The 23,261-nt window shown below is 55.2% G+C and overlaps 1 protein-coding gene across 1 annotated transcript in view; it reads right to left on the bottom strand.

Moving 5' to 3' along the window:
* The window catches only part of TNFRSF8 (TNF receptor superfamily member 8), a 48,747-nt gene that overhangs the window by 11,618 nt on the left and 13,868 nt on the right, over positions 1–23,261 (bottom strand). Inside the window, exons 3-10 of the mRNA XM_058660780.1 lie at positions 19,057–19,173; positions 12,555–12,707; positions 10,528–10,615; positions 10,045–10,202; positions 9,223–9,339; positions 6,729–6,881; positions 3,236–3,329; positions 2,845–2,936 (exon numbers count right to left, since the gene is read on the bottom strand). Of these exons, the coding sequence (XP_058516763.1) occupies positions 2,845–2,936; positions 3,236–3,329; positions 6,729–6,881; positions 9,223–9,339; positions 10,045–10,202; positions 10,528–10,615; positions 12,555–12,707; positions 19,057–19,173 (972 nt within the window). The remainder of the gene's footprint in view (positions 1–2,844; positions 2,937–3,235; positions 3,330–6,728; positions 6,882–9,222; positions 9,340–10,044; positions 10,203–10,527; positions 10,616–12,554; positions 12,708–19,056; positions 19,174–23,261) is intronic.

Genomic DNA, 23,261 nt, shown 5'->3' with positions numbered 1-23,261 from the left:
CCTTCCTGGGGCAAAAAGAGCCACACCTCTCTCCATCGTGCAAAAGGGAAACACTGAGGCTCCCAAGCTTGCCTGAGGTCTCTCTCTCAGGATAAAGAGGAGGGTCCAGGTTCGGGCCGGACCAGGCAGCCTGTGGGGTTCAAGGTTGCTCTGTGGGCTGTCTCCTGTCTCTTCACGGCCCCGGCAGAGATCACGAGCCCTTCTCATTCTACATCCATTTTTTTTTTAAAAGATTTATTTATTTCTATTACAAAGTCGGATATACAGAGAGGAGGAGAGACAGAGAGGAAGATCTTCCATCCGATGATTCACTCCCCAAGTGAGCCGCAACGGCCGGTGCTGCGCCGATCCGAAGCCGGGAACCTGGAACCTCTTCCGGGTCTCCCACACGGGTGCAGGGTCCCAATGCATTGGGCCGTCCTCCACTGCTTTCCCAGGCCACAAGCAGGGAGCTGGATGGGAAGTGGAGCTGCCGGGATTAGAATCGGCACCCATATGGGATCCCGGGGCATTCAAGGCGAGGACTTTCGCTGCTAGGCCATGCTGCTGGGCCCTTTCTACATCCATTTTTGCTAAGAGCAACTCGACCTTTAAAGTGGATTTGAGATCCCTGGAGACTCCGAGGAAAGCAGCCACAGGTCTGGGTGAGGGCAGCTGACTTGCGTTTCTAACCGCTTCCCAGGGGGTGGGGACTCCGGGGGTGGGGGGGGGGTGAAACCCCACCTAGTGGTCGTGGTTAGAACTGCAATTCTTTTTTAAGATGACTGATTCATTCATTCTTTCCATAGCACCATGGAGAACAGTGTGAAGATTTCTTTAAAAAACTAGAAATAGGGCCCGGCGCGATAGTGTAGTGGCTAAGGTCCTTGTCTTGAACATGCCGGGATCTCATATGGGCGCTGGTTCTAGTCCCGGCAGCCCTGCTTCCCATCCAGCTCCCTGCTGTGGTCTGGGAAAGCAGTTGAGGACGGCCCAAAGCTTTGGGACTCTGCACCCACGTGGGAGACCCGGAAGAGGTTCCTGGCTCCAGGCTTTGGATCGGCGCAGCACTGGCCATTGCGGCCACTTGGGGAGTGAATCATCGGATGGAAGATCTTCCTCTCTGTCTCTCCTCCTCTCTGTACATCTGCCTTTCCAATAAAATTTAAAAAACTAGAAATAGATCAGATCACATGACTACTGGATATACACCCCAAAGTCTTGAGCACAACAAATCAAAGATACACTGTACTACCGTGTTTACAGTGGAACTGTTCCCAACAGCAAAAGCTTGGCATCAACCAAGGTGTATGTTATTTTAGAATGGATAATAAAGTGTAGGATCTATGCACCATGAAAGATTGTTTAAAAATCAATAAGAAAGAATGAAAGTCTACAGTTTGCAGCAAAATGGACACAACTGGAGGATATTATGTTGAATAAAGTAATCCAGACTCAAAGACAAATGCCACATGTTCTCCCGTCTATGAGGAAGCTAAACTTTACAAAACAAAACCAGACAGTTGTGTGAAACTTTGCTTCATATCTTTGTCAGACCAATGACTGAGTGATTTATGTTAATGACCTGTGATTAAAATGTATCATGTATGAGTGAAATGGTCACCTTTCCATTCAGTTACTATTTATAGTCCCTGTATTTCCACTAAACTTTAAAGGTCTTTCTACTTCCTACTTGTTAAATTTCTTATTCAGTGAAATATTAAGCCATTTCACTGTGATGTAAACCTAAAATACTTTATCTCAAAAGCTAAAAAAAAAAAAAAAGAGTAAGGGGGAGGGAGGAAGGGAGTATCATGATATTAGAATTATATTTGCAAGTCATACTGGATTTAAAAAGCCAGAGAAAGAGAGTTATTTGAAAGGCAGAGTTGGAGACAGAAACAGAACTCTTTCATCTGCTGGTTTCCTGTCCCAACAGCTGCGGCAGCCATAAGCAGTAAACCAGCCTGCAGCATCCGGGGAGACCAGGCTAGAGTTCCTGGTCCTCGCTCCAGCCTTCCCCAGCCCTGGCTGCTGAGGGCCTCTGGAGGCTGAAGCAGCAGATGGAACATCTCCCTGCCCAGTAAGTACCAATAAGGACCAGAGCACAGCCTGCTGCCCACACCTTGCTCATACTACGCCCGCCACGTGCCCTGAGTTACTGCATGGACACACACCTGCCTGGACTGACTCACTCTAAAAGGCGGTCGACAGGGGTGAATAAGACACGGGGTCTGTCTGTCTCACACGTGACCACAGTTCCCGGATTCCACTGTCCCCAGGCTGGTGGCCTGCCGAGAGCCTCAGTGGTTTTGATTTTAAATGGACCTGCCTTTGGGGCATAGCAGTTAGGCCACTGTCCATGTCGCAGCCCATAAGGGTGCTAGTTCGAATCCTGGCTGCCCTGCTTCCCATCCAGCTCCCTGTTTACACACCTGGGAAAGCAGCAGAGGTTGACCCAAGCGCCTGGGCCCCTGCACCCACGTGGGCAACCCAGATGGAGTCCTGACTCCTGGCTTTGACCTGGCCCTCCCCTGGCTGTTGCAGCCCTCTAGCGAATGAACTAGAAGATCTCTCTCTCTCTCTTTTTTCTTTTCCCTCTCTCTTTCAAGTATATAATAAATAAATCTTTTTTTAAAAAAAAAATTTTTTTTTTAATGCTTTCTCTAGAAGCAGTGATGGGCCATGGGAACAAAGCTGTACACAAAGTCCCCACTCCCAACAACAGAGGACAAGCCACCAACAGGCAACGGGGCACAGCCCCACCCAGCAGCAGGAACCCGGGGACCCTGACTCCCCACCCGCCCCACAGCCCCAGCAGGAGAAGCCTGGCTCCGCCCAGGCCTGCCCCTGGGGTACCACTACCTGGATCCAGAATGGGCTTCCTGGTGGAGGAGGAGACGGGGGTGCTCACGGAGCTGCTGTGGGCGTCCAGCCGGGAGCTGAGCGTGGGCACGCTGCAGGGGGGAGAGCGAGTGGGGCTCGGGCACCATTCTCTTTCGTGACGGTGTGGACATAGCCCCAGCCTTCTGACCTCTGCCCCAAGTCCCTGCCTGGCACACTGAAGGCAGGGGTTGGCTAGCTGGGTCCCCCACTTTCCAATGGTGCCAGCACAGAGCTAGATACACTGCCCCCAGGACCCCACCACCCCGCCCTGCTGCTCGCCCACCCCTACCCTGCCACACTGTTTCAAACACACAGCAGGGGCAGCTCCATGTCCTGCAGCAGCCAGAGGAGAGCAGGCCCTGGCAGTCACCTGACAGGTGTGTCATTGTCCTCAGGGGTGGGCCTGCAGGCAGGGTGGCTCCCTGGGGGAGGTGGCTCGGAGGTGGTGCCCCTCTCAGCCGCACCTGCAGAGAGCAACAGCGTCTTAGGGTCAGGGCTGGGAGCCTGGTGTATCCAGAAAGGACAACATGAGCAGGGGCTGGTGACGTCTTAGGGGGTGGGGCTGGCACAGTGGGGCAGTGTGCCCCGTGGTCCTACGGCTGCAGTTGGACATGGCAATTGAATTCATGCTACAAAAGATAGAAGTGCGGGTCAGTGCAGTGACATACCAGCCAAGCCTCTGCATCCCACATAGACGCCAGCTGTTCTATTTCCATCCAGCTCTCTACTAATTTGTCTGGGAAAGCAGAGGAGGATGGCCCAAGGCCTTGGGACCTGCACCCACTGGGAGACTCAGAGGCTCCCGGCTCCTGGCTTCGAATCAGCTCAGTTCTGGCTGTTACAGTCCAGCAAGGGAGTGAGCCAGAGGATGGAAGATCTTTCTCTCTGTCTCTCCTCTCTGTAAATCTATATTTCTAATAAAAATAAATAAATCTTTAAAATAAATAAAAAGAATGACCTTAACCAATCACAAGGCTTTTTTTTTTTTTACAGTTAGCACTTTCTTAAAAGCAGGTAATATTTTTCATCTTTGCATTTGAACTATAAATTTCTTCTCTGCTTTTTCTGTTACCTGGAGTTTTCAATCATCTTTCCTTTATTTGTTGAAAGAAACAACAATGCATGGGGTGGGCAGAGCAGGTTTAGCTGCAGCTTGGTATACCTGCTCCTCCTACCCGAGTGCTGGTTCAAGTCCCAGCCATCCTGCTTCTGAGCCTGGCCCTTGCAGACATGCCTGGAAAGGAATAGAAGATGCTCCAAGTACCCAAGCCACCGCCAGCCGCGTGGGAGACCTGGGTGCAGTTCCTGGCTCCTGGACTCAGCCTGGCCCAGCCTTTTAAATATATATATATGTATATATATACATACACATATATATTTAATTTACTTATTTGAGAGAAAGAGAGAGAGGTCTTTACTCCCCAAACGGCTAGGAGCCTGGTCCCCATGTGGGTACAGGGACTCAAGCACTTGAGTCATCCTCTACTAAAAAATTTTCCCAGGCACATTAGCAGGGAGCTGGTTTGGAAGTGGAGCAGCTAGGATTCAAACTGACACCCCTTTGGGATGCTGGTGTTGCAATCAGCAGCTTAACTCACTGTGCCACGATGCTCCCCCCCCCTTTTTTTTAGTGATATACTTCTACCACAGCCCCAGGATTTTTGGCTCCACTAACCATGACATTCTCTGTAATGATTTTTGCGTCTGTTGAGCCCTCCCTGGTCCCGCTCTGCTCTGGCTTTGCTGGAATGCGGCAGAGCCCCGTTCTGAGACGCCTTCTCCTACAATCCCGGGGCAGTCAGTCTACGTTCCGTGCCCCTCTCCCCTTGCTCTCTCCTTGAACAAGGCTGTAACTTCACAGAACTTTTTTCTTTTTACCTAATATTTATTTTATGTGAAAGCCAGAGGTACAGGGGAGGGGAGAGACAAAGATCTTCCATCCACTGCTCCATTCCCAGATGGCGACAATGACCAGGGCTTGGCCAGGCAGAAGCCCGGAACCTGGGGCTCCAGCCCGTTCTCCCACGTGGATGCAGGGACCCAGGCACTTTGGGCCAGCATCCGCTGTGTTCCCAGAAGCATCAGCAGGGAGCTGGATTGGAAGTGGAGCAGCTGGGACTCAAACTGACATGCTGGCATTGCAGCGTGCTGTCTGGACCTGCTGCACCGCAATGTCGACCCTTAAGTAACTTTCGAAAACAAAATAGATGAGCTGTTTAACATGTGCGAATGTTTTCACTCTCCCTTCATAGGTGATTGCAATTCAGCTGGATAAACACGAGGTCCAGAAATGAGGAGGAGAGGCCTGGTCCAGCGGGGACTGCTCTGGCCTGATACTCAGGGCCCTGCATCCTGGCTCTGGCATCAGCTCCGTGGAACAAGGTCTCCAGCTCAGGCCACAGGAGCTCAGTATACAACTGGCATGTGGCCATCACAGGGGCCTAGCCACCCCCCCAAGGCACTTCCCCCTAAGAAATGCACAAAATACTTTAAAGAGCTCATAAGAAGCGGAATTAGAGGGGCCAGTGCTGTGGCGAAGCCTCCGGCTAGTGTCCACATCGCCCCCTAGGGACACTAGTTCCAGCAGCTCCACTTTCGATCCAGCTCCCTGTACAGGCCTAGGAAGGCAGCAGAGCTCACGTGGGAGACCTAGAAGAAGCTTCTGGCTTCAGAGCTGCCCAGCCCTGGACGTTGCGGCCATTTAGGGAGTGAAATAGTGGATGAAACCGCTCACCGGCTTGCGCTCTCCCCCCGCCACCCTTTCTCTGTAGCTCTTTCAATAAGTAATTAAATCTTTATAAAATGAATAAAAATAAATAAGTTATCATCCTTGGTGGGACCTTCTGAGCCGAAGTACCGTGTTTCTCAGTTAGGGGTGCATGGCTTTGAGGCCTGGAGCCGCAGGGACCATCCTGAAGGCCGCAACCAAGGAAGTGACCTGTGACTAGCAGGAGGTGCCCAGCAGGTCATTTGTGCTAACTGAGCCTGGCAGGTGCCACTCTGGGAGTGCAGAGTAGCCCCTGTTGAGTCCCCTGACCAACTGTCCAGGCTGACTGCTCCCCCACGCCCCCAACACACCCACACAGACACCCCCAAGGAGCCGCTTTCTGCCTGTAGTGGCTCCTGCGCCCTCTGCTGGCGAAGCTGAGCATCACGCTCACTGACGGAGAAAGTCGCAGGTGCCAAGTGAATGGGTCAGTAACAAGCACCCGCTGGAAGCCATTTCTTGTCCTCTGATCTCTTATGGTTCCATTTCCAGAGCATCCGAGGCTCCCTTTATGGCTGAAACAACTTGCGGGATTTTTCTGTGGACATGGTGTTGACGCTTGATTCTCTTGCTGAATGTAGCGCTGCTTGCCGCATGGTTTTTCTGCTTGTGCGTCTGGTTCCTGCCCGGCGCTGGGTGCTCCTTGCAAGCTTGAAGCTCTTGGCTGCTCCGCAGAAGATTCCCATAGCCATTGGCAAGGGAAGGGGGAAAACTTCTCCACAGTGGGTCAGCCTGGGTTCCAGTCCCAGCCCCCGAGCCCAGCTTATGCACCCCCGGAAGGCAGCAGGCATCAGTGGCCTGCATCGTCCGGTCCTGGCTACACACACTGGAGACCTGCACTGACTTCCTGGCTCCCAGTTCCAACCTGGCACAGGTCTAGCCGTGGCATGCATTCTCGCTCTCTCTCTCTCTCTCTCTCTGCCCTTGCCTCTCAAAGATTACAAAGAGATCATCAGCCCCTCTTAGTGACATGTCAAGTACGAATTTCGCTCCTAGTCCAAACCTGAGCATGCGAACAGCCAGGGTTGAAGGTCACAGCCTGGCCAGTCAGTGCAGAGGTTCAGTGGGAAGGGCACAGCGGGTAGGGACGGCTTACCCTGGGGGCCGGTGACTGTCCCTGGGGGACAGATGGGAAGGGGCTGGCAGCGGGCGCAGGAGTTGGCAGCGGACTTGGCACAGTACATGCCCGGCCGACACTCGCAGATGCGGGAGGAGTTCCAGGAGCAGGGCGCCTTCTCCACAAGGTCATCTGAAGGACACAGAGAAGTGTCATGGCCAGAGCAGAGAGTGCATTGATGGAAAATTCTAGAAAATGAAGATTCCACATGGGCCAGTGCAGGTTTGTACAGCTCAGCACACTGGCTTCCTCGGAGGAGAGGAAGAAGCTCAGCGGGCTTCCAGGACCACCCCATCCTGGAGGTTAGGTTTTTTGACCTGCACAGGTGTCTGTAGCCGGGCTGTGTGGCTCCCCCAGGAAGGGCCCAGGTAGCCTGGACGCCAAAGGTGTGGGATGAAGCCCCTTGGGCCGCCCGGTCTTGATGGGATCGCACAGGTGGCGGTGGGACATGACCTGTGGCTTTTATGGCCAGGTTAAGAATTACAGCTAAGGGTCCTCCGTAGACAAGTCCATGACATGTGAGTGTAAGTAGAGGAGTGACAGCAAAATGGTTTGGAGGGGAGAACAAGAGTGAGAGGAGTGGGTCTGAGAGCGGAATCTATCGGGGCAACGTGGGCTCACCCCTGTGGGACTGCAAACCTTGCTGGTTTGCCCAAGGACTGCGGCTGGGGTCAGGCGTTGCTGGGGAGCTAAGGGGCACCCCAGCTGGGTTGGGGTTCCCACTGGTGATGACAGGAGTAGAACTGAGGGCAGCAGGCGTGGCTGTACATAGCTACGGACTGCCCTGGCACGGGTGTGCACTGGGTCTGTGGAGTGACAGACTGGGCTGGACTCCAACCCCCACTGATACCCACGAGAGCCAGGTTGTGTGTAGAACAGGCCAGGCTAGGTGTGGACTCCTGCTGAACTACGTGAAAGCTGTGTCTGGGCGCAGACCACGTAGCGCTGGGCTCCAACGCCCAACAAGAATCAGAATGGGTATGGCCAGTTGAGTAAGGCCACTGTTCTTGCCAGGACAGGAGGTGGACAAAGTCAACCAGGGCCAACGACCCACTGGTGTGCAGGAGAACTGTCACTGGGAGGAGACTCGATGGAGGAGCTTGGGAAGCTCCTTCCTGGAATGCAGCACCTGGAAGTGAGCACAAGAAGCAAGGCGACGAGCAGCCCAGACCATGCCAGGTTACAGTGCCCACCGGCATCCACATGGGTCAGGTCTTGGGACTGGCAGATCTGAGAACCAGGACAGGGGGCAGATCAGCTCCCAGCCAACCGACTTTCAGGGTGCGGTGGGGTGTGCCTGGGGACCCCTGACCTCAGTTGCAGCCCCAGTCCCTGATTCCAGCCTCCTGTCGCTGCAGACCCTGGGAGGCACTGGGAACAAGGCAGTGGGTGGGACCCAGAGCTGGTGCTATGCACAAGGCACATGCTGCCACTCATGACCCCGTATCACAGCATCAGTCCAAGCCCCTGGTCCATCTCCCCGCTCTCCCGGGACAGCAGTCAGTGAGGGTCCAAGTGCCCATTATGCCCATGTTGGAAACCCGGATGGAGCCCCTGGCTCCTGGCTTTGACCTGGCCTGGCCTGGCTGTTGTGGGCACTTGGGGAATAACCCAACAGGTGGAAAATTCTCTATCTTTTTCTGTTACTTTTCCTTTTAAATAACTTTTAAAATGTTTATTTATTTATTTGAAAGGCAAAGTTAGAGAGGGAGAGAAGGAGAAATCTTCCATCTGTTGGTTCACTTCCCAAATGGCCGTCCCAGCTAGAATAGGCTGATCGCAAGTTAGGAGCCAGGAGCTTCCTTCAAGTCTCCCACACAGGTAATCCTTGGGTCACCCTCTGCTGCTTTCCCTGCATGGGAAGTGGAGCAACCAGGACTTGAACCAGCAGCCATACGGGATGTCAGGCAGCAGCTTAACCCAGTGGGGAACGAACAAGCAGAAGAGAGGGGTGTGTGTGTGTGCACACGCGCATGTGTGTGCCCTCTCAAATTAAGAACTGTATATGTTCATTTTGGTGCACAGAAGTTTGAGATGTCTTCAGGAAGCTTGTGTAAAATACACAGTATCAACAAGCTACACAGGAATCTCCAAACCTGTTGTGCAGCCAAGCAAGCTTGTCTTTCAGCTTTTTCCACAACCCTTTGGACACACCTGCATTAGCTTGGAGCCTCAGCAGGCCCACTCACTGGGGGAAGCAGCGTTAGCGCACCCAGCAGTGATCCAGCCCGAGTCACTCCACAGGATGGGCGGCTCAGAGAACCAGCGAGACAAGGCTGGCCCAGCCTGTGCTCACAACCTCCCAGGAGGGAGGGGCCTGGACAAGCTGCTGGGTGGATGCAGCCCTGTGACCGGAAGCCCCCAGGAGGAGCGTACCTGTGTCTGTCTCCCCACCCAAAGATACCCCCACCCCTTGCTGAGCCGCCCCAGGCTCCCCACAGGCAGCGCCCAGGTACAGCTGGCAGGGCCTCACCGTGCAAGCAGCTCACACAGGCCATGCAGTGGCCGGTCCTATCGAGGTAGTGGTCTGGCTGGCACTGCTTCTGGCAGGTGGGAGACCCCTGTGGGCACAGCAGCGTCGGAGACAGCCCTGGAAGGGAGAGTGGAGAAGCTCTGGCCAGGTGGCCCACCCCAGATTCATGAAGATCCACATCCCTTCCCTGACCACTGTGGGCAGCCCCCCAACTCCCCACCTGTCGGATGAGTCCTATTGCACAGAGGGAGGCCTGAGGCTTTGAGAGGCCAGGGGTGTTCCAGCCACATGGAAGAGCATCAGCTGCTACCCCGCCCCGTTGGTCCCTCTGTCACTCCCATGCCCGCTCCGCCCATCCTCTTTGCTGCTGGCAGAACTTGCCCCGTGAGACCGGCAAGAGGCAGGATGAGCATCTGGACACCACTCCACAACAGAACATTTGGGACATGTTGTAGCACAGCCCATTAAGCCACCACCCGTGACGTTCACATCCCATATGGGGGCCAGTTCGAGTCCCGGCTGCTCCACTTTCCCATCCAGCTCCCAGCTGGGAAGGCATGGACGTGGGCCCCTGGACTAGCATCTGGGGAGTGAGCCAGCAGAGAGGGACCCACTTTCTCTCTCTCCTCCAGCCCTTTCAAATAAATAAATAGACATTTTAAAAATCAGCCTCATGGGCTCCACTCTGGAGCTCCTCTCCCCGCTCCGGGCAAAGCCCATAGCACCGTGGCCACCCTCCCTGGTTACCTGTACCTGCCTGTGCCCCCACCTGCCCACGGGGTGCCACTGCCCAAGGAGACATCCAGCATCGCGCACCCTTACCTGGGTCTGGGTCTGCACTGGGCTGGGTGCTGGGGGAGGGCCAGGTCCTTGGGGGTCCAGAAGCAGCCTCTACTGCAGGAGGGGCAGTCCCTCTGGGCAGCGTGGGCCTGGTGGTATTGGGGGACCTCAGCGTGGGCTGGGCCTGGGGCGTGGTGCCGCTGGGGAGGGAGCCAGATGTGGCACTGACAATCCTGCCCCGAGGCCAAGGTCACTGCTGCTCAGGACCCCCAGTCCTGGGGTGAAGGTGACCCCAGGGCCCTGCCACAGCCTCCTGGACCAGCATTGTGTTCCCGTGTGGGTGCCTGGCATAAGGCAGACACACTGCAGAACCCCGGATGACTGTGGCCTTGGCAGGGAGGTGCCCAGAGTCCCAGCACCTGGGTTGAGCCACCTCTCCTGCAATGGGCCCCCACCCAGCTGCACCCTGAGGGACGGGCAACCCATCTGAAGGGAGGGGGAAGAATGGTGAAGGCCAGGGGTCACCTGGTGGGCGCCTTGCAGCCCTCCAGGCTGGCACAGTCAGGGCTGGAGGCTGGCGAAGGCGGTTCACACACAGCGTCCTGGGCCGCGCCTGTGGGGATGGCAGGAATGAACCTTCAGAGGCGGGCACTGCGGTCACGGCCTGTAACACCGCCTGCTAAACCGAAGTGCCGACTCTAGTCGCAGCTGCTCCAACTCCCTGCTAACACACCTGCGTAAGCAGCAGAAGACAGCTCAGGTGTTTCGACCCTACACCCACACGGGAGACCCAGCCCTGTCTGTTGGGGTCATTTGGGGAGGGAACCAGCAGATGGAAGGTTCTCTCTCTGTGTATATGTGTGCATGTCTCCCTGTGACTGCCTTTCAAATAAACACTTTAAAAAATAAATGAATTTTGAGCCCGGCGCAGTAGCCTAGAGGCTAAAGTATCCGCCTTGCATGCGCCGGGATGCCCATATGGCTGCCAGTTCTAATCCTGGTGGCCCTGCTTCCCGTCCAGCTCCCTGCTTGTGGCCTGGGAAAGCAGTCGAGGACGGCCCAAAGCCTTGGGACCCTGCACCCACGTGGGATACCAGGATAAAGTTCCAGGCTCTTGACTTCGGATTGGCACAGCTCCGGCCATTGCAGCTGCTTGGAGAGTAAATCAACAAACAGAAGATCTTCCTCTCTGCCTCTCTTCATCTCTATGCATCTGACTTTCCAATACAAATAAATCTTTTTTAAAAAATGAATGTTAAGATAGTCATTTGACTCAATATCTAAAATCAGTCGCACCAGCAGGTAAGCAGCACTAAGGGATCATGGAGATGGCGCGCCCTTTGCTTCTGAAACTCGGCGAGTCGTCCAATTCTGGCCCACCCGGCCTTGCCCTAGGTGCTCTGCGAGGCCCCTGGCAGGGCAGACTGCCCTGGGCAGTGCTGCAGCAAGGAGGGCTGTCTGGCGCCACCGTGTGGTCGTCACGGGAACACAACCCAGACAGCCTCTCAGGGAGCCATGGGCCAACAGCCCCAGACGCCAAGCTCCAGGCCTCCCTGGAGAGATCAGGGGAGGTGGCGCTGGGCCATGGAGCTCACGCTGGGTAGGAATGGGCAGGGCACTGTTGGGGGTGATGATCCTGCAGATACCCTTCTGGGCACATGGAGAAGACACACACCCCCAGCTAAAGGCTTTGGACTTGGCATCTCCAGCCAATGCACGGAGACTGGAAGGCAGGGAGGAAACTACAGATCAGGTAAGAGCCGGGTGCCAGGAGGGAACCTCGCCAGCACCCCGGCCTTGTCGCTGTGCCTCCCACTGCCCTGATGGGGAGCTGAAAAAGCCACCAGCAGCTTTGGGCATGTCAGAAGTCGCCTCCAAAACCCTGCACCTTTTCCTCAAAGGATGACCCAGCCATGATCAGGAGAATTAGGGAGGACAGGGGTGTGTGCACACTCAACAGGAGAGAAATTGTTAGGCGGGGCTGCGGTGAAGGGAGGAGGAGCTGGCGTGGGGGTGGAGGAGCAGAGTCTACAGGAATAGGGGCGGGGCTGGCTGTGGGAGGAAGGGAGACTGACAACCATCAACCTCCCCCGTCCCCGGTCTGATCTGTGCCACAGGCACCTGCAGGAGTGGGCATGGTTCACTTTGGCCCTCTACCCTTGTGGGCGCCCAGCTCCCTCGGAGCCCTGCCCACAGCCCTAACTCTGCATGGCAGGCTCGAGCCCACCACTCACCACACCTGCTTCTGAAAGACCCTCCTGGTGTCACCCAGCCCTGAAGCTCTGCCGCCCCTAAGGTCAGATACATAAAAGCTTGGAGATCGCTAAGAACCGCCTGAGGTCACACAGCCCATTGGGAAGGAAACTCGTGGGGCCCAGGGCACAAGGTGGGGGCAGGAGCAGTGGGGGTGCTGGATGTGAGGTGCATGTGGGCACTGCCAACGGAGCCCTGACGGCCCAGCAGGATGCAGGCTGCAGGCTGCAGGTCAGGGCTGCTGGGGGCGCAGCAGCACAGTCCAAATCTGGGTCCTGGGCTGCCAAGGGGGACCTTACCTGGGGACCTGTTGACTGTCCCTGGGGGACAGGCAGGGCGGGGCTGGCAGCGGGCGCAGGAGTTGGCAGCGGACGTGACGCAGTACATGCCCGGTCGACACTCGCAGATGCGGGAGGAGTTCCAGGAGCAGGGCGCCTTCTCCACAAGGTCGTCTGAAGGACACAGAGAGCCGTCCTGGGGTCGAGGCCGGGCCAGGGCCAAGGGCAGGGACACACTCCCACAGAGGGCGTCAGATGCCCCTGTGGGCCTCTGCAGGTCTGGGGTGGGATCTGGACCCTTCTACTCAGATCTCATGAGATAAGGACAGAGGAGTAAGCAGGGTCCAGGAGGCAACCCTCAGCCCAGCCCCTGGGGTCACTAGAATGTGTTGACAAATACATGACTGCCCCAATTTTAAGACAGGCAAAAAAAGAGGGTGGAACCTTCGATCTGTGTTGCTAAGTGACAGACGGCATGCAAGAGGCTGCTGGCCGTGCCCCAGATGTGACACACCAGGGTCACCCCCGAGGACCAAGCTGGGGGCCACAGGGGACAGGGCAAGGGAGGCACGGGCATACGCAGGGAGGACAGGGGATGCTAGGGCAGTGAACCCAGCGGTGGGTTGGAAGTGGAACAGCCAGGACAAGAACCAGTCCTCCGGTGGGGCTCTATGGGCAATGGCTTCGCTCGCTGTGCCACAATGCCGGTCCAGTGGCAGCTGACGGGCCGGCGAGCAGGTGAACAGGAACCCTCTGCCCTCCCACTCGATTTTTCTAGAAGCCTAAAATTGCTCTAAAGAAAAGACACAAAGTCTGCTCATGTTTTCTAACAGGCAAAATGTGAACAGATACTTCACTACAGATGACAAATAAATGGAAAAAAACACATGAAAAATCTCTGCTCATTAGCCATAGGGAAATGCAAATTAACGCCACAAGCTGCCTCCTACAGCACCAGCAGGCCATGTGGGCACCGGTTCCCAGACAGGCTCTCCACTTCTGACCCAGCTCCCGCTAACACACCTGGGAGAACAGCAGAAACTGACCCAAGCGCCTGGGCCCCTGCACCCATGTGAGAGACTAGCTAAAACTGGCTCCTGGCTTCAGCCTAGCCCAGCCCTGGCCACTGTGCCCATGGGGGGAGTGAACCAGGGGACAGAAGACTGGTCTTTCTCTCTGTAACTTTCTGTCTTCCTGCCTTTAAAATAAATAAACAAACCTTTAAAACACACACAATGATGGGCAGGTGTTTGACCCAGCATTGAGACATCTGCGCTTGAGGCCTGGGTCCTCACTCGCACTTGCTGCGGACACAGGCCCTGGGAGGCAGGGATGACAGCTCCAGCAGCTGCGGTCCTGGTCCCCAAGGGACACCGTGCGGGTCCTCAGCTCCTGCCTCCGCCCCAGCCCAGCCCTGGCTGCCAAGGGAGCACTGCCAGCCCAGCAGGCTGCGGGACGCTGGAGGTCATGCCCTGGCGGGGGAGAGTCCCAGCAAACTGGAGGCCGCCCCTCCCTCCCCACGGCCTTCTCTCCCCAGACACATATACTATGCACATGCAAATATATATATCTCACAAACAGATAAGGCTGTTTCAAGCATTTATTTTATTTATTTGAAAGGCAGCCTTACACAAAGAGAGGGAGAAGACACTTCTCATCTGCTGCTTCACTCCCCCAGGGGGCACAACCACCAGGGCTGGGCCAGACTGATTCCAGGAGCTTCTTCCAGGTCTCCCGCGTGGGTGCAGGGGCTCAAGCACTTGGGCCATCCTCTGCCGCTCTCCCAGGCCACTCACAGGCAGCTGGACAGGAAATGGAGCAGCCAGGCTTTGCACACGACGCATGTCCCAGGTGGCAGCTTTATGGCCAGGACAAAAAAGACACCAGCAAGTGTTGACAAGAACGGAGGACGGGCCCGGCGGCATGGCCTAGCAGCTTAAGTCCTCACCTTGAACACCCCGGGATCTCATATGGGTGCCGGTTCTAGTCCCGGCAGCTCTACTTTCTATCCAGCTCCCTGCTTGTAGCCTGGGAAAGCAGTCGAGGACAGCCCAAGGCTTTGGGACCCTGCACCCGTGTGGGAGACCCGGAAGAGATTCCTGGTTCCCGGCTCCGGATCGGCGTAGCACCAGCCGTTGCGGCTCACTTGGGGAGTGAATCATCAGACGGAAGATCTTCCTCTCTGTCCTCCTCTCTGTATATCTGACTTTGTAATAAAATGAATAAATCTTTAAAAAAGAAAAAAAAAGAACGGAAGGAGGCTGGAGTCCTGGTCTGGGGAAGCCAGCATGGCCAGAGCTCAGCAGGGTAAGGGCGGACCTGCAATTCCGTGGCTACGGCTGCACTGGTGAGAGACGAGAGCCCACGGACACGTGGGGACCTGTGTGTGAGCGTGTGTGATAGCGACAAAGTAAACACGACTCAGCCGCCGACAACAGAAGAGGGGAAGCCACCCACGGTTCACCTATGATGCGGAATCATTCAGCTGCAAAGAGAACGGTGGAGTCACTCCATGAGGACGGCTGCGGGTACTCGGCTGGGCAATGGGAGCAGCCACGGAAGGCCACGGGCCACGTGGCCACGTCCCTGTGAGCAGGGCAGAGTTGTGGAAAATAGAGGAAGGGGGCTGAGGCACTTCTTTAAGGGGAGGTAGAATGTTGTGGAGTTAAGTGTGGCGACTCCGCATCGGAAATATCTCGAAACTGAGCCGCGCACTTTAAACGGACGACCCCCTCGGTGAGCTGACTCACACTCTGTGGATTTTAACCCTGTAGTTTCTACTCCATAGTCAGAGTAATGAATCAATGCATGCCTGCGACTGGCAGCAAAAACTCCCTGAGATACCATCAGGCGAACGAGACCCCAAGGCCTGAGACACAGCCGAGGTGTTCTGCCAGGGAAGGTGGGAGAGGCTCTGGGGCCACACGGGGGTGCAGTTGCAGTGGGGAACAGGAAGAGAGGTAGGGATCTGGGGAGCCAGTAAGATGATCCCCATTACCCTCCCCACCTTCACCCCCCAAAGCTGGAGCACAAAGCTGGTGCCCCCAAATGAAACCTGGAGCTCCCTAGCTCCACCACGCGGGGGGTGGGGGTGTTCAGTGTTCCATCTGCAAACCCCTCTGCAGTACCAGACACAACCTGCGCAGGAGGTCAAGTCCCTGTGGCAGGTGTTTGGCTGTTTGGGATACCTACATCCCATGCTAAGTGCCTGGGTTCAAATCCCAGCCTCTCCACTTCCCATTCAGCTTCCTGCCAATGCATGCCCTGGGCGACAGCAGGTGGCAGCTCAGGTTGATGCTCCTTGTCATCCACGGGGGAGCCCAAATGAAGCTCCAGGTTCCTGGCTTCGGCCTGGTCCAAGCCTGGCCGCTATGAACATTTGGGGAATGAGCCTGCACATGGAAAAGCACCATCTATCCCCTGGCCTTTCAAATAAATAAAGAGGAATTGTTTTTAAAATGATTACCCTTACAGTCATCTGCCAAGGACAAGCAGGAAGGGCGCCAGCTGCTGGCTCGAATGCTCAGTGTGAGATGCCCACACGGGCCATGCCTACAAAGCTCTAGGGAAAAGGTGTCCCGGAAATAGCCCAGCTGCCCAAGTTCTGGGGAGTGAGCCAGCTGATGGAAGACCGCTCTCTCTCCTCTCTTTGTAGCTCTGCCTTTTAAAGATATACATAAATCTTAAAAAAAAAAAGAACCACACCAATTGTTGTGTCCAATATTCAGATTGGGAGGTGTCGAATAAATCCCCCAACACACACACACCTCCATTCCCTTCCTGATTTCTTCGCTCACACACGTTGTCACAGCATGAGACACTGACATGCGCAGCAACACCAAGTCCCTAGGCAGACCTGACTGGGGTCTAACCCCGAGCAGACCGACCCCAGCTGCTCTGCTCCTATTGGCTCACTTTGCTGCCTCACCGCATTGCTCAGTGTTCGCCTCCACGTGCGCTTTTCAAGGGCTCACCGTGCTTATACGTCCTGAGTCCAGAACTCACAGACGTGAGCATGTTCAGGGTCTTGAACTCAGATGACACAAACAGTGCTCATATGGGATGCCAGCACCACAGACAGCAGCTTTACCCACTACACCACAGTGCCAGTCCCTTAGCGAATGTCCTAAGAGCTTGGCCAGCCATTTCAGAATGGCAATGTATTGTGCGCAGCACTAAAATTATTCCATTTAGGACTCAGCATGATGGCTCAACTGGCTAATCCTCTACCTTCAAGAGCTGGGATCCCATATAGGCACTGGTTCATGTCCTAGCTTCTCCACTTCCAATCCAGCTCCCTGCTTGTAGCCTGGGAAAGCAGCGGAGAATGGCCCAGAGTGTTGGGACCCTCACTCATGTGGGAGACCCGGATGGAGCTCCTGGCCCCTGGCTTCAGCTCCTGGCCCTAGCTCTTGTGGCGAGCTGGCAAGTAATCAGCAGATGGAAAACATTGTCCCTCTCTGTCTGTATCTCCTTATCTAGATACGATTGTTTCAAATAAACTTTAAAAAAATTTTTTAAAAGGATACCAGTTAAGAATGCCCATGGTCCACATTTCAGTCTCAGTTTGATTCCCAACTTGGGTCCAAGTTCCAATTTCCCACCGTTTGGACACTGGAAAGCAGCAGGAAAGGCCTGCGGAGCTGCGGCCCTGTAGCTATGGGAGGCCTGGAGGGGATTCTCAGCTCCAGTTTTTTGGCCCAACCCAGCGCTGAGCCCTGCAGGTAGAGTGGACGCTCACGCTCTTTCTTTCTGGTGTAAACTCCTTCTTTGTAAATGTCGGCATTCGGTCTGGTTACCTCCCACCCTTCCTCCACCAAGCTACAAAAACACTGTCAGTCAACCAAGGACAGCCTAGGCTGCTTGGAGATGGATGGCTTGGGACGGCAGCCCCAGCTTTCTTGCCCACACGTCTCTGTATTGATTGGATTTTTAAAATAACAAACATACACAATTATCCTCGAAGAAGGATGCAGCCATTGCTTTAAAGATGTAAAAATGCACCAAAGAAATGTTAATATAAAGAAAGAGGGAAAGGTAATATTTACACCAAGCAATCACAGAATGAAGAGAAAAAGAATTATAAGGAACTAAAAGTTGTATTTCATATGGATAAAAGGTCTAACCACTAAAGAAAAAACTAGTATTCATGAACATTCATGCACCTAATAACACAGCCTTGACAGAGATGACGCGAAAGTGGAAAGATGAAGTAGCGTAGTGGTCAGTAGGACTTCAACACATCATCAGCCTCGGACAAAGCAAAGGTGATAAAAGTTAAACACCACGATTACTGTCTGATCTAAAACACAGATAATCCTGCATACATCAAATAGACCACACATCTTAAAAAAAAAAACAACACTGACTTGGGCCCGGAACAATAGCGTAGCGGATAAAGTCCTCGCCTTGAACGTGCCAGGATCCCATATGGGCACCAGTTCTAATCCCGGTTGCTCCACTTCCCATCCAGCCCCCTGCCTGTGGCCTGGGAAAGCAGTCGAGGACGGCCCAAAGCCTTGGGACACTGCATCCGCATAGCAGACCTGGAAAGAAATTCCTTGCTCCTGGCTTCAGATCGGCTCAGCTCAGCCCTTGCGGCCACTTGGGGAGTGAATCATTGAACGGAAGATCCAATGGTTTTTTCCAATAAAAATAAATAAATCTTAAAAAAAAAAAAACACTGACCATTCTAAAAAGGTGACCACTTATTAGACCAGAAGATCTTAACAAATTTCCCCCACCATGTCCCCTGAAAACGCACATAAAATCAAGACAAATGACAGATGATCCTGCAGAGCATGCTCAGTAACCACAGTAAGAAATTGGAACATTAGTGAGGCCAGCGTTGTGGTACAGCAGCATAAACTGCCACTTGCAATGCTGGTATCCCATAATAAGCACCACTTCCTGTCCCGGCTGCTCCACTTCCGACCCAGCTCCCTGCTGCTGTGCCCGGGAAAGCAGCAGAGAACAGGCCAGGTGCTTGGGCTTCTGCCACTCACATGGGAGACCCAGATGGAGCTCTGGTTCCCAGCTGCAGCCCGGCCCAGCCCTGGCCTGTTGTGGCCAGTTGGGAAAGTGAACCAGTGGATGCAAGATCTCTGTCTCTCTCCTTTTGTAACTCTGCCTTAAAAGATGTTAACCACAAAAGCACTCTTGAAGGGATTTTCCTGAGAGCACTGCGGCCTTACGGAGAAAACACACACAACTTGCAGGTCAAGCCATTGACCTCGACTCCAGCTCTGCCGTGCGTTGATGCTGGGCTGCTCTGCAAAGCCCCTCAACCTCACAGACTCCCCCTATTCCCTACTAGGAGCCAGGGCGATGAAAGACATCTGCCACCCGCCACTCCCCAGGACCGTGGGAGAGGCCGTGGTCAGTGTATAGAGCTCTCTTCTGCAAGCACGCTGGGTCTCTTGGCTGACTCACACCCCAGACAGGGGACCCCAGGCGTCAGGTACCACTACCCTTCCCTTCCAGGTTCATCCTCCTTCTCCCCACCCCGGGAGGGGGCGCTTACCTGAAGAGCAGCTCACACAGGCTACGCAGCGGCCAGCCTCATTCAGGTAGTAATCGGGGTCACAGTGCTTCCTGCAGCCCGCGAGCCCCTGCGGGCACAGCTGCGCTGGGACCAGCCCTGGGGAGGCAGCAGAGCAGGGAAGTGGGTGCTGAGGCACAGCGGACGCTCCCCACATCCCATCCCCTAGTGGCCTGCAATCGCAGCCACTCCACTTCTAATCCAGCTCCCTTCTCAGGAGCCTGGCAGGCAGCCAGTTATGATACAAGTTCCTGCCACTCATGTGGGAGACCCGGGAAGAGTTTCCGCTTCCTGGCTTAGCCTGGCCCGGTCCCAGCTACAGTAGCCACAGAGGGCTGGGTGTGTCACTCTGCCTTCCAAATAGACAAATTCTTAAACAGGAAAAAAAAAAGTAGTAACAAGACAGTCCAGGCCTGGTACTTTTCACCCTGACACACCTGCAGCTCCACCTGCCATCCCAGACACATGCGTTACCAGAGAAGTCATCAGAAAGTTCATGGAAAAACTTTGTTTCTCTGGGTGCACGGAACTGTGAAATTCATGCAAAATTGCTATCATTACACTCATTTTATGCGAATTTTTGCAAACTCCCTTGTAGGCATAGATTTCTAATTTTTTTGCATCAGAATGAAGCTCATTCAATTCTGGTGTCATGAGCTTTTTGAAGCGCCTGTAGATGGCTCTTCCAGAAGCAGCAGCTTTGTCCACATTCACCCAGTGGGTGGGACAAGCGGCACAAGTCTGTAAGCCCAGCCCCGCCACCTGCCTGGCTTTGGCAAGTCAAGGGGATGACCTAATCATGTAATGCAGCTAATAAAGAGACCCACTTCTCGGAGCTGTGTCAAGGCCTGACAGGACCGGCAGAATAAGCAGTGTGACTCCATGGCAGCCCAGCACCTGGCAGGCACTGCACTGAGCTGACGCTGCCCTGGGCTGGCACTGCACTGGGCAGGCACTGCACTGGGCTGACGCTGCACTGGGCTGGCACTGCACTGGGCAGGCACTGCACTGGGCTGACGCTGCACTGGGTTGGCACTGCACTGGGCTGGCACTGCACCGGGCTGGCACTGCACTGGGCTGATGCTGCACTGGGCTGGCACTGCACTGGGCAGGCACTGCACTGGGCTGACGCTGCACTGGGCTGGCACTGCACTGGGCTGGCACTGCACCGGGCTGGCACTGCACTGGGCTGATGCTGCACTGGGCTGGCACTGCACTGGGCTGACGCTGCACTCGGCTGGCACTGCACTGGGCTGGCACTGCACTGGGCTGATGCTGCACTATGCCAGCAATGTACACACTGGGCTGGCACTGCACCGGGCTGGCACTGCACTGGGCTGGCACTGCACTGGACAGACACTGCACCGGACTGGCACTGCACCGGGCTGGCACTGCACCGGACTGGCACTGCACTGGGCTGATGCTGCACTGGGTAGGCACTGCACTGGGTTGGCGCTGCACTGGGCTGGCACTGCATGCACGGGGCAGGCATCTCAGCAGTGGCCTTGTTTCCCCATGGGCACTGAGGGAACCACAGGGTGTATAGGTCAGGAGTAAGCACACCTCTTACCTCCCGTCGTGGGAGGGAGACTCACGAGCTGTACTGAAGCACAAGACAAAAGCGGACTGGGGATCCTGGCTGGCTGCCAGGGCTCTGCTGCCCCACCCTCTTTTTTTCTGTTTTTTGTTTGTTTGTTTGTTTGTGCCCCACCCTTTAACTGTGCAGGTGCGCCTCCAGCAGCTGCCCTCTGGGAGGAGCCTGTGAGCCAGGCAGGTCAATCAACAAGCCACCTTCCTCACCACCATGATTAGCTCCACATGGGCACATGACCCACGCGTGTCAGTCAATGAGCTTCGTCTGTGAGGTTCTCTTTCCTGCACGACTGGAGGGTGACAGGCTGGTTTGTACCCAGAGCCGCTGTTGGTTACAGCAGCCCAGAACGCCACACCAGGTGTTCCCAGCCCTGCCTGGGGGAAGTCTGTGACGCCGCACAGCCATGAAGGGACACAAAGGAGGGTGTCTATCTTAGACTGTGCCAGTGTTATGGCACAGTGAGTAAAGCCGCCGTTGGCACCAAGCACCAGATATCAGAGTGCTGATCCAAGTCTTGGCTGCTCCACTTCCCCAACCAGCTCCCTGCTAGTGTGCCTGGGAAAGCAGTAAAAGATGGCCCAAGTGTCTGGGCCACTGCACCCACACAGGATATTAGGATGGAGTTTCTGGCTCCTGGCTCCCAGTGTCCGCCTGTTGGAACCATTTAGGGATGGAAGACCCCTCTCTGGCTGTACTTTGCTGTTCAAAAAAAAAAAAAAATCATAAAGCAAACAATAGACATTGTGGCACAGCAGGTTAAACCACCCCTTAGGATACGTGCATCCCATGCTGGTTCAAGCCCTGGCTACTCCACTTTCAATCCAGCTCCCTGCTCGTGCGTCATGAAGAGCAGTGCCAGATGGAGCCCGTCTCTGAGATCCTTCACCCACTGGAGAGACCCAGATGGAGTGTATGGCTCCTGGCTTCAGCCTTCACAGACCTGGCTGTTCATTGTGGAATGAACTAACTGTTGGACTAACTCTCCTATGAGATGAACTAACTCTCTCTCTTATGGGATGCTGGCAGTGCAGCTGGAGGCTTAACCTACTGCGCCATAAGCTGACCATGCCCCCCCCCCCCAAATAAATAAATCTTAATGGAGAAAAGATTATCTCAATGCAGTTACATCTCAGGATCCCCAGTTCTGTAGAGATGGCTCAAACGGCTGAACTCACTGCTAACACAGCACCTTGATCTTGAAGGAAATTACACAGAGCAAAAAAGTTTGTTTTTTATCTTTCAATTCCATTGCCCTACACTCATCTTTAGAGACAGAACCTTTAAGGGGTAATCTAGTTAAAGTGAAGTTGGTGGGCTGGGCTTGAACCAGCAACACTGGAGCCCTCATGAGATGGGGGACTTGAACACAGATGGACAGGGAGACCAGAGGGGTCCCGCTGCCACGAGCCAGAAACCACCAGGAGCCAGGGAGGGGCCAGTCGTTCCCGCGACCCTGCCCACACCTGGACCTGGGGTGTGCGGTCTGCGGAGCCGGGAGCTCAGTGCTCCTTCCCCACCTGGGAAAGCCAGGCAGAGGGCTGGAGGGACAGCAGGCTGCAGCGGCGGCTGCAGGGCCCGCAGAGGCAGGAGCCAAGGAACCAAACACCGGCCCAGGGCAGTCCCGGCCTGGGGTGCCCAGAACAGAATGGAACCCTCAAGCCACAGATGCTTTCCTCTGTTTGAAATTGGGGGGGGGGGGCTGGAAGATGCTTTTCTGTAGAGACGTACAGATAGGGGGTTGGGGATGCCGTGGGCCAAGCCAACTTTGGCAAGGAGTAGGGAGGGCATGGGGCCACTATGCAGAAAGAACATCACAGATGGAACAGGCTGGGGCACGCTGAGCTTGACTGTGTCCGCAGCTCTGTGGCGGGCACGCAGCAGCTGGGTCAGCATGAGCCACAGCTGCCCCTACAAGTCAGAGTGAGCTCCCCGGTGCTGAGCGTATGCGAGCCACAGGCAGGGGAGCAGCTGGCAGGCACTGACGTTGGCTGAGGGAGGAACCCCAGGACCCACAGAGCCTGTGGGTCCTAAAGGTCTCCCAACTTCCTTCCTCCATCGCCCGCCCACGTGTGCACCCCGCCACCCGGCTGAGAAGACAAATGTCAAAAATTTCCCTCCCAAGGTGAGGGAGGGCTCTTGGGGGGTTTTCACTTCTCTTTGGCTTGCCCAGAAGCCCCCAGTCAATAAAACTCCTGCAAAAGCCCCGCCCTACCTCATCAGCATGGGTGTGGCCTTCAAGAGAAAAGTGAGGGGAAGGGAGCCCCTCCCCTAAGCCACAGTTTCTCTGTAGTGGAGTGGAGGGGCTGGGAGCGGGGGCGTCCCTCTCTCTGCCCCGCTCCCTGTCCATGCCTGGCCAAACTGGGGCCAGAAGAAGACAGCAGAGAAGTGTCCCTCTTGCTCCCCATGGAGTCACAGTGGCCACATCACTGCAGGCAACATGGTGGGGAGGTGACAACCCTAACCAGGGTACCCCAGGGGGAGCCATGTGGGAGCTTGTTCAGGCAATGGGACAGGAAGCAGGGCTCCCTGCAGGAATGGGGGCTGGGGGTTCAGCAGGGGGAATGATAAAGGGAGAATACCCAGGGTAGGGAGG

Source organism: Ochotona princeps, chromosome 2, assembly GCF_030435755.1.
Source record: "Ochotona princeps isolate mOchPri1 chromosome 2, mOchPri1.hap1, whole genome shotgun sequence".
Taxonomy (NCBI): domain Eukaryota; kingdom Metazoa; phylum Chordata; class Mammalia; order Lagomorpha; family Ochotonidae; genus Ochotona; species Ochotona princeps.
Note: the sequence above shows the minus strand (reverse complement) of the source record. Positions and strands in the feature narration are given on the sequence as shown.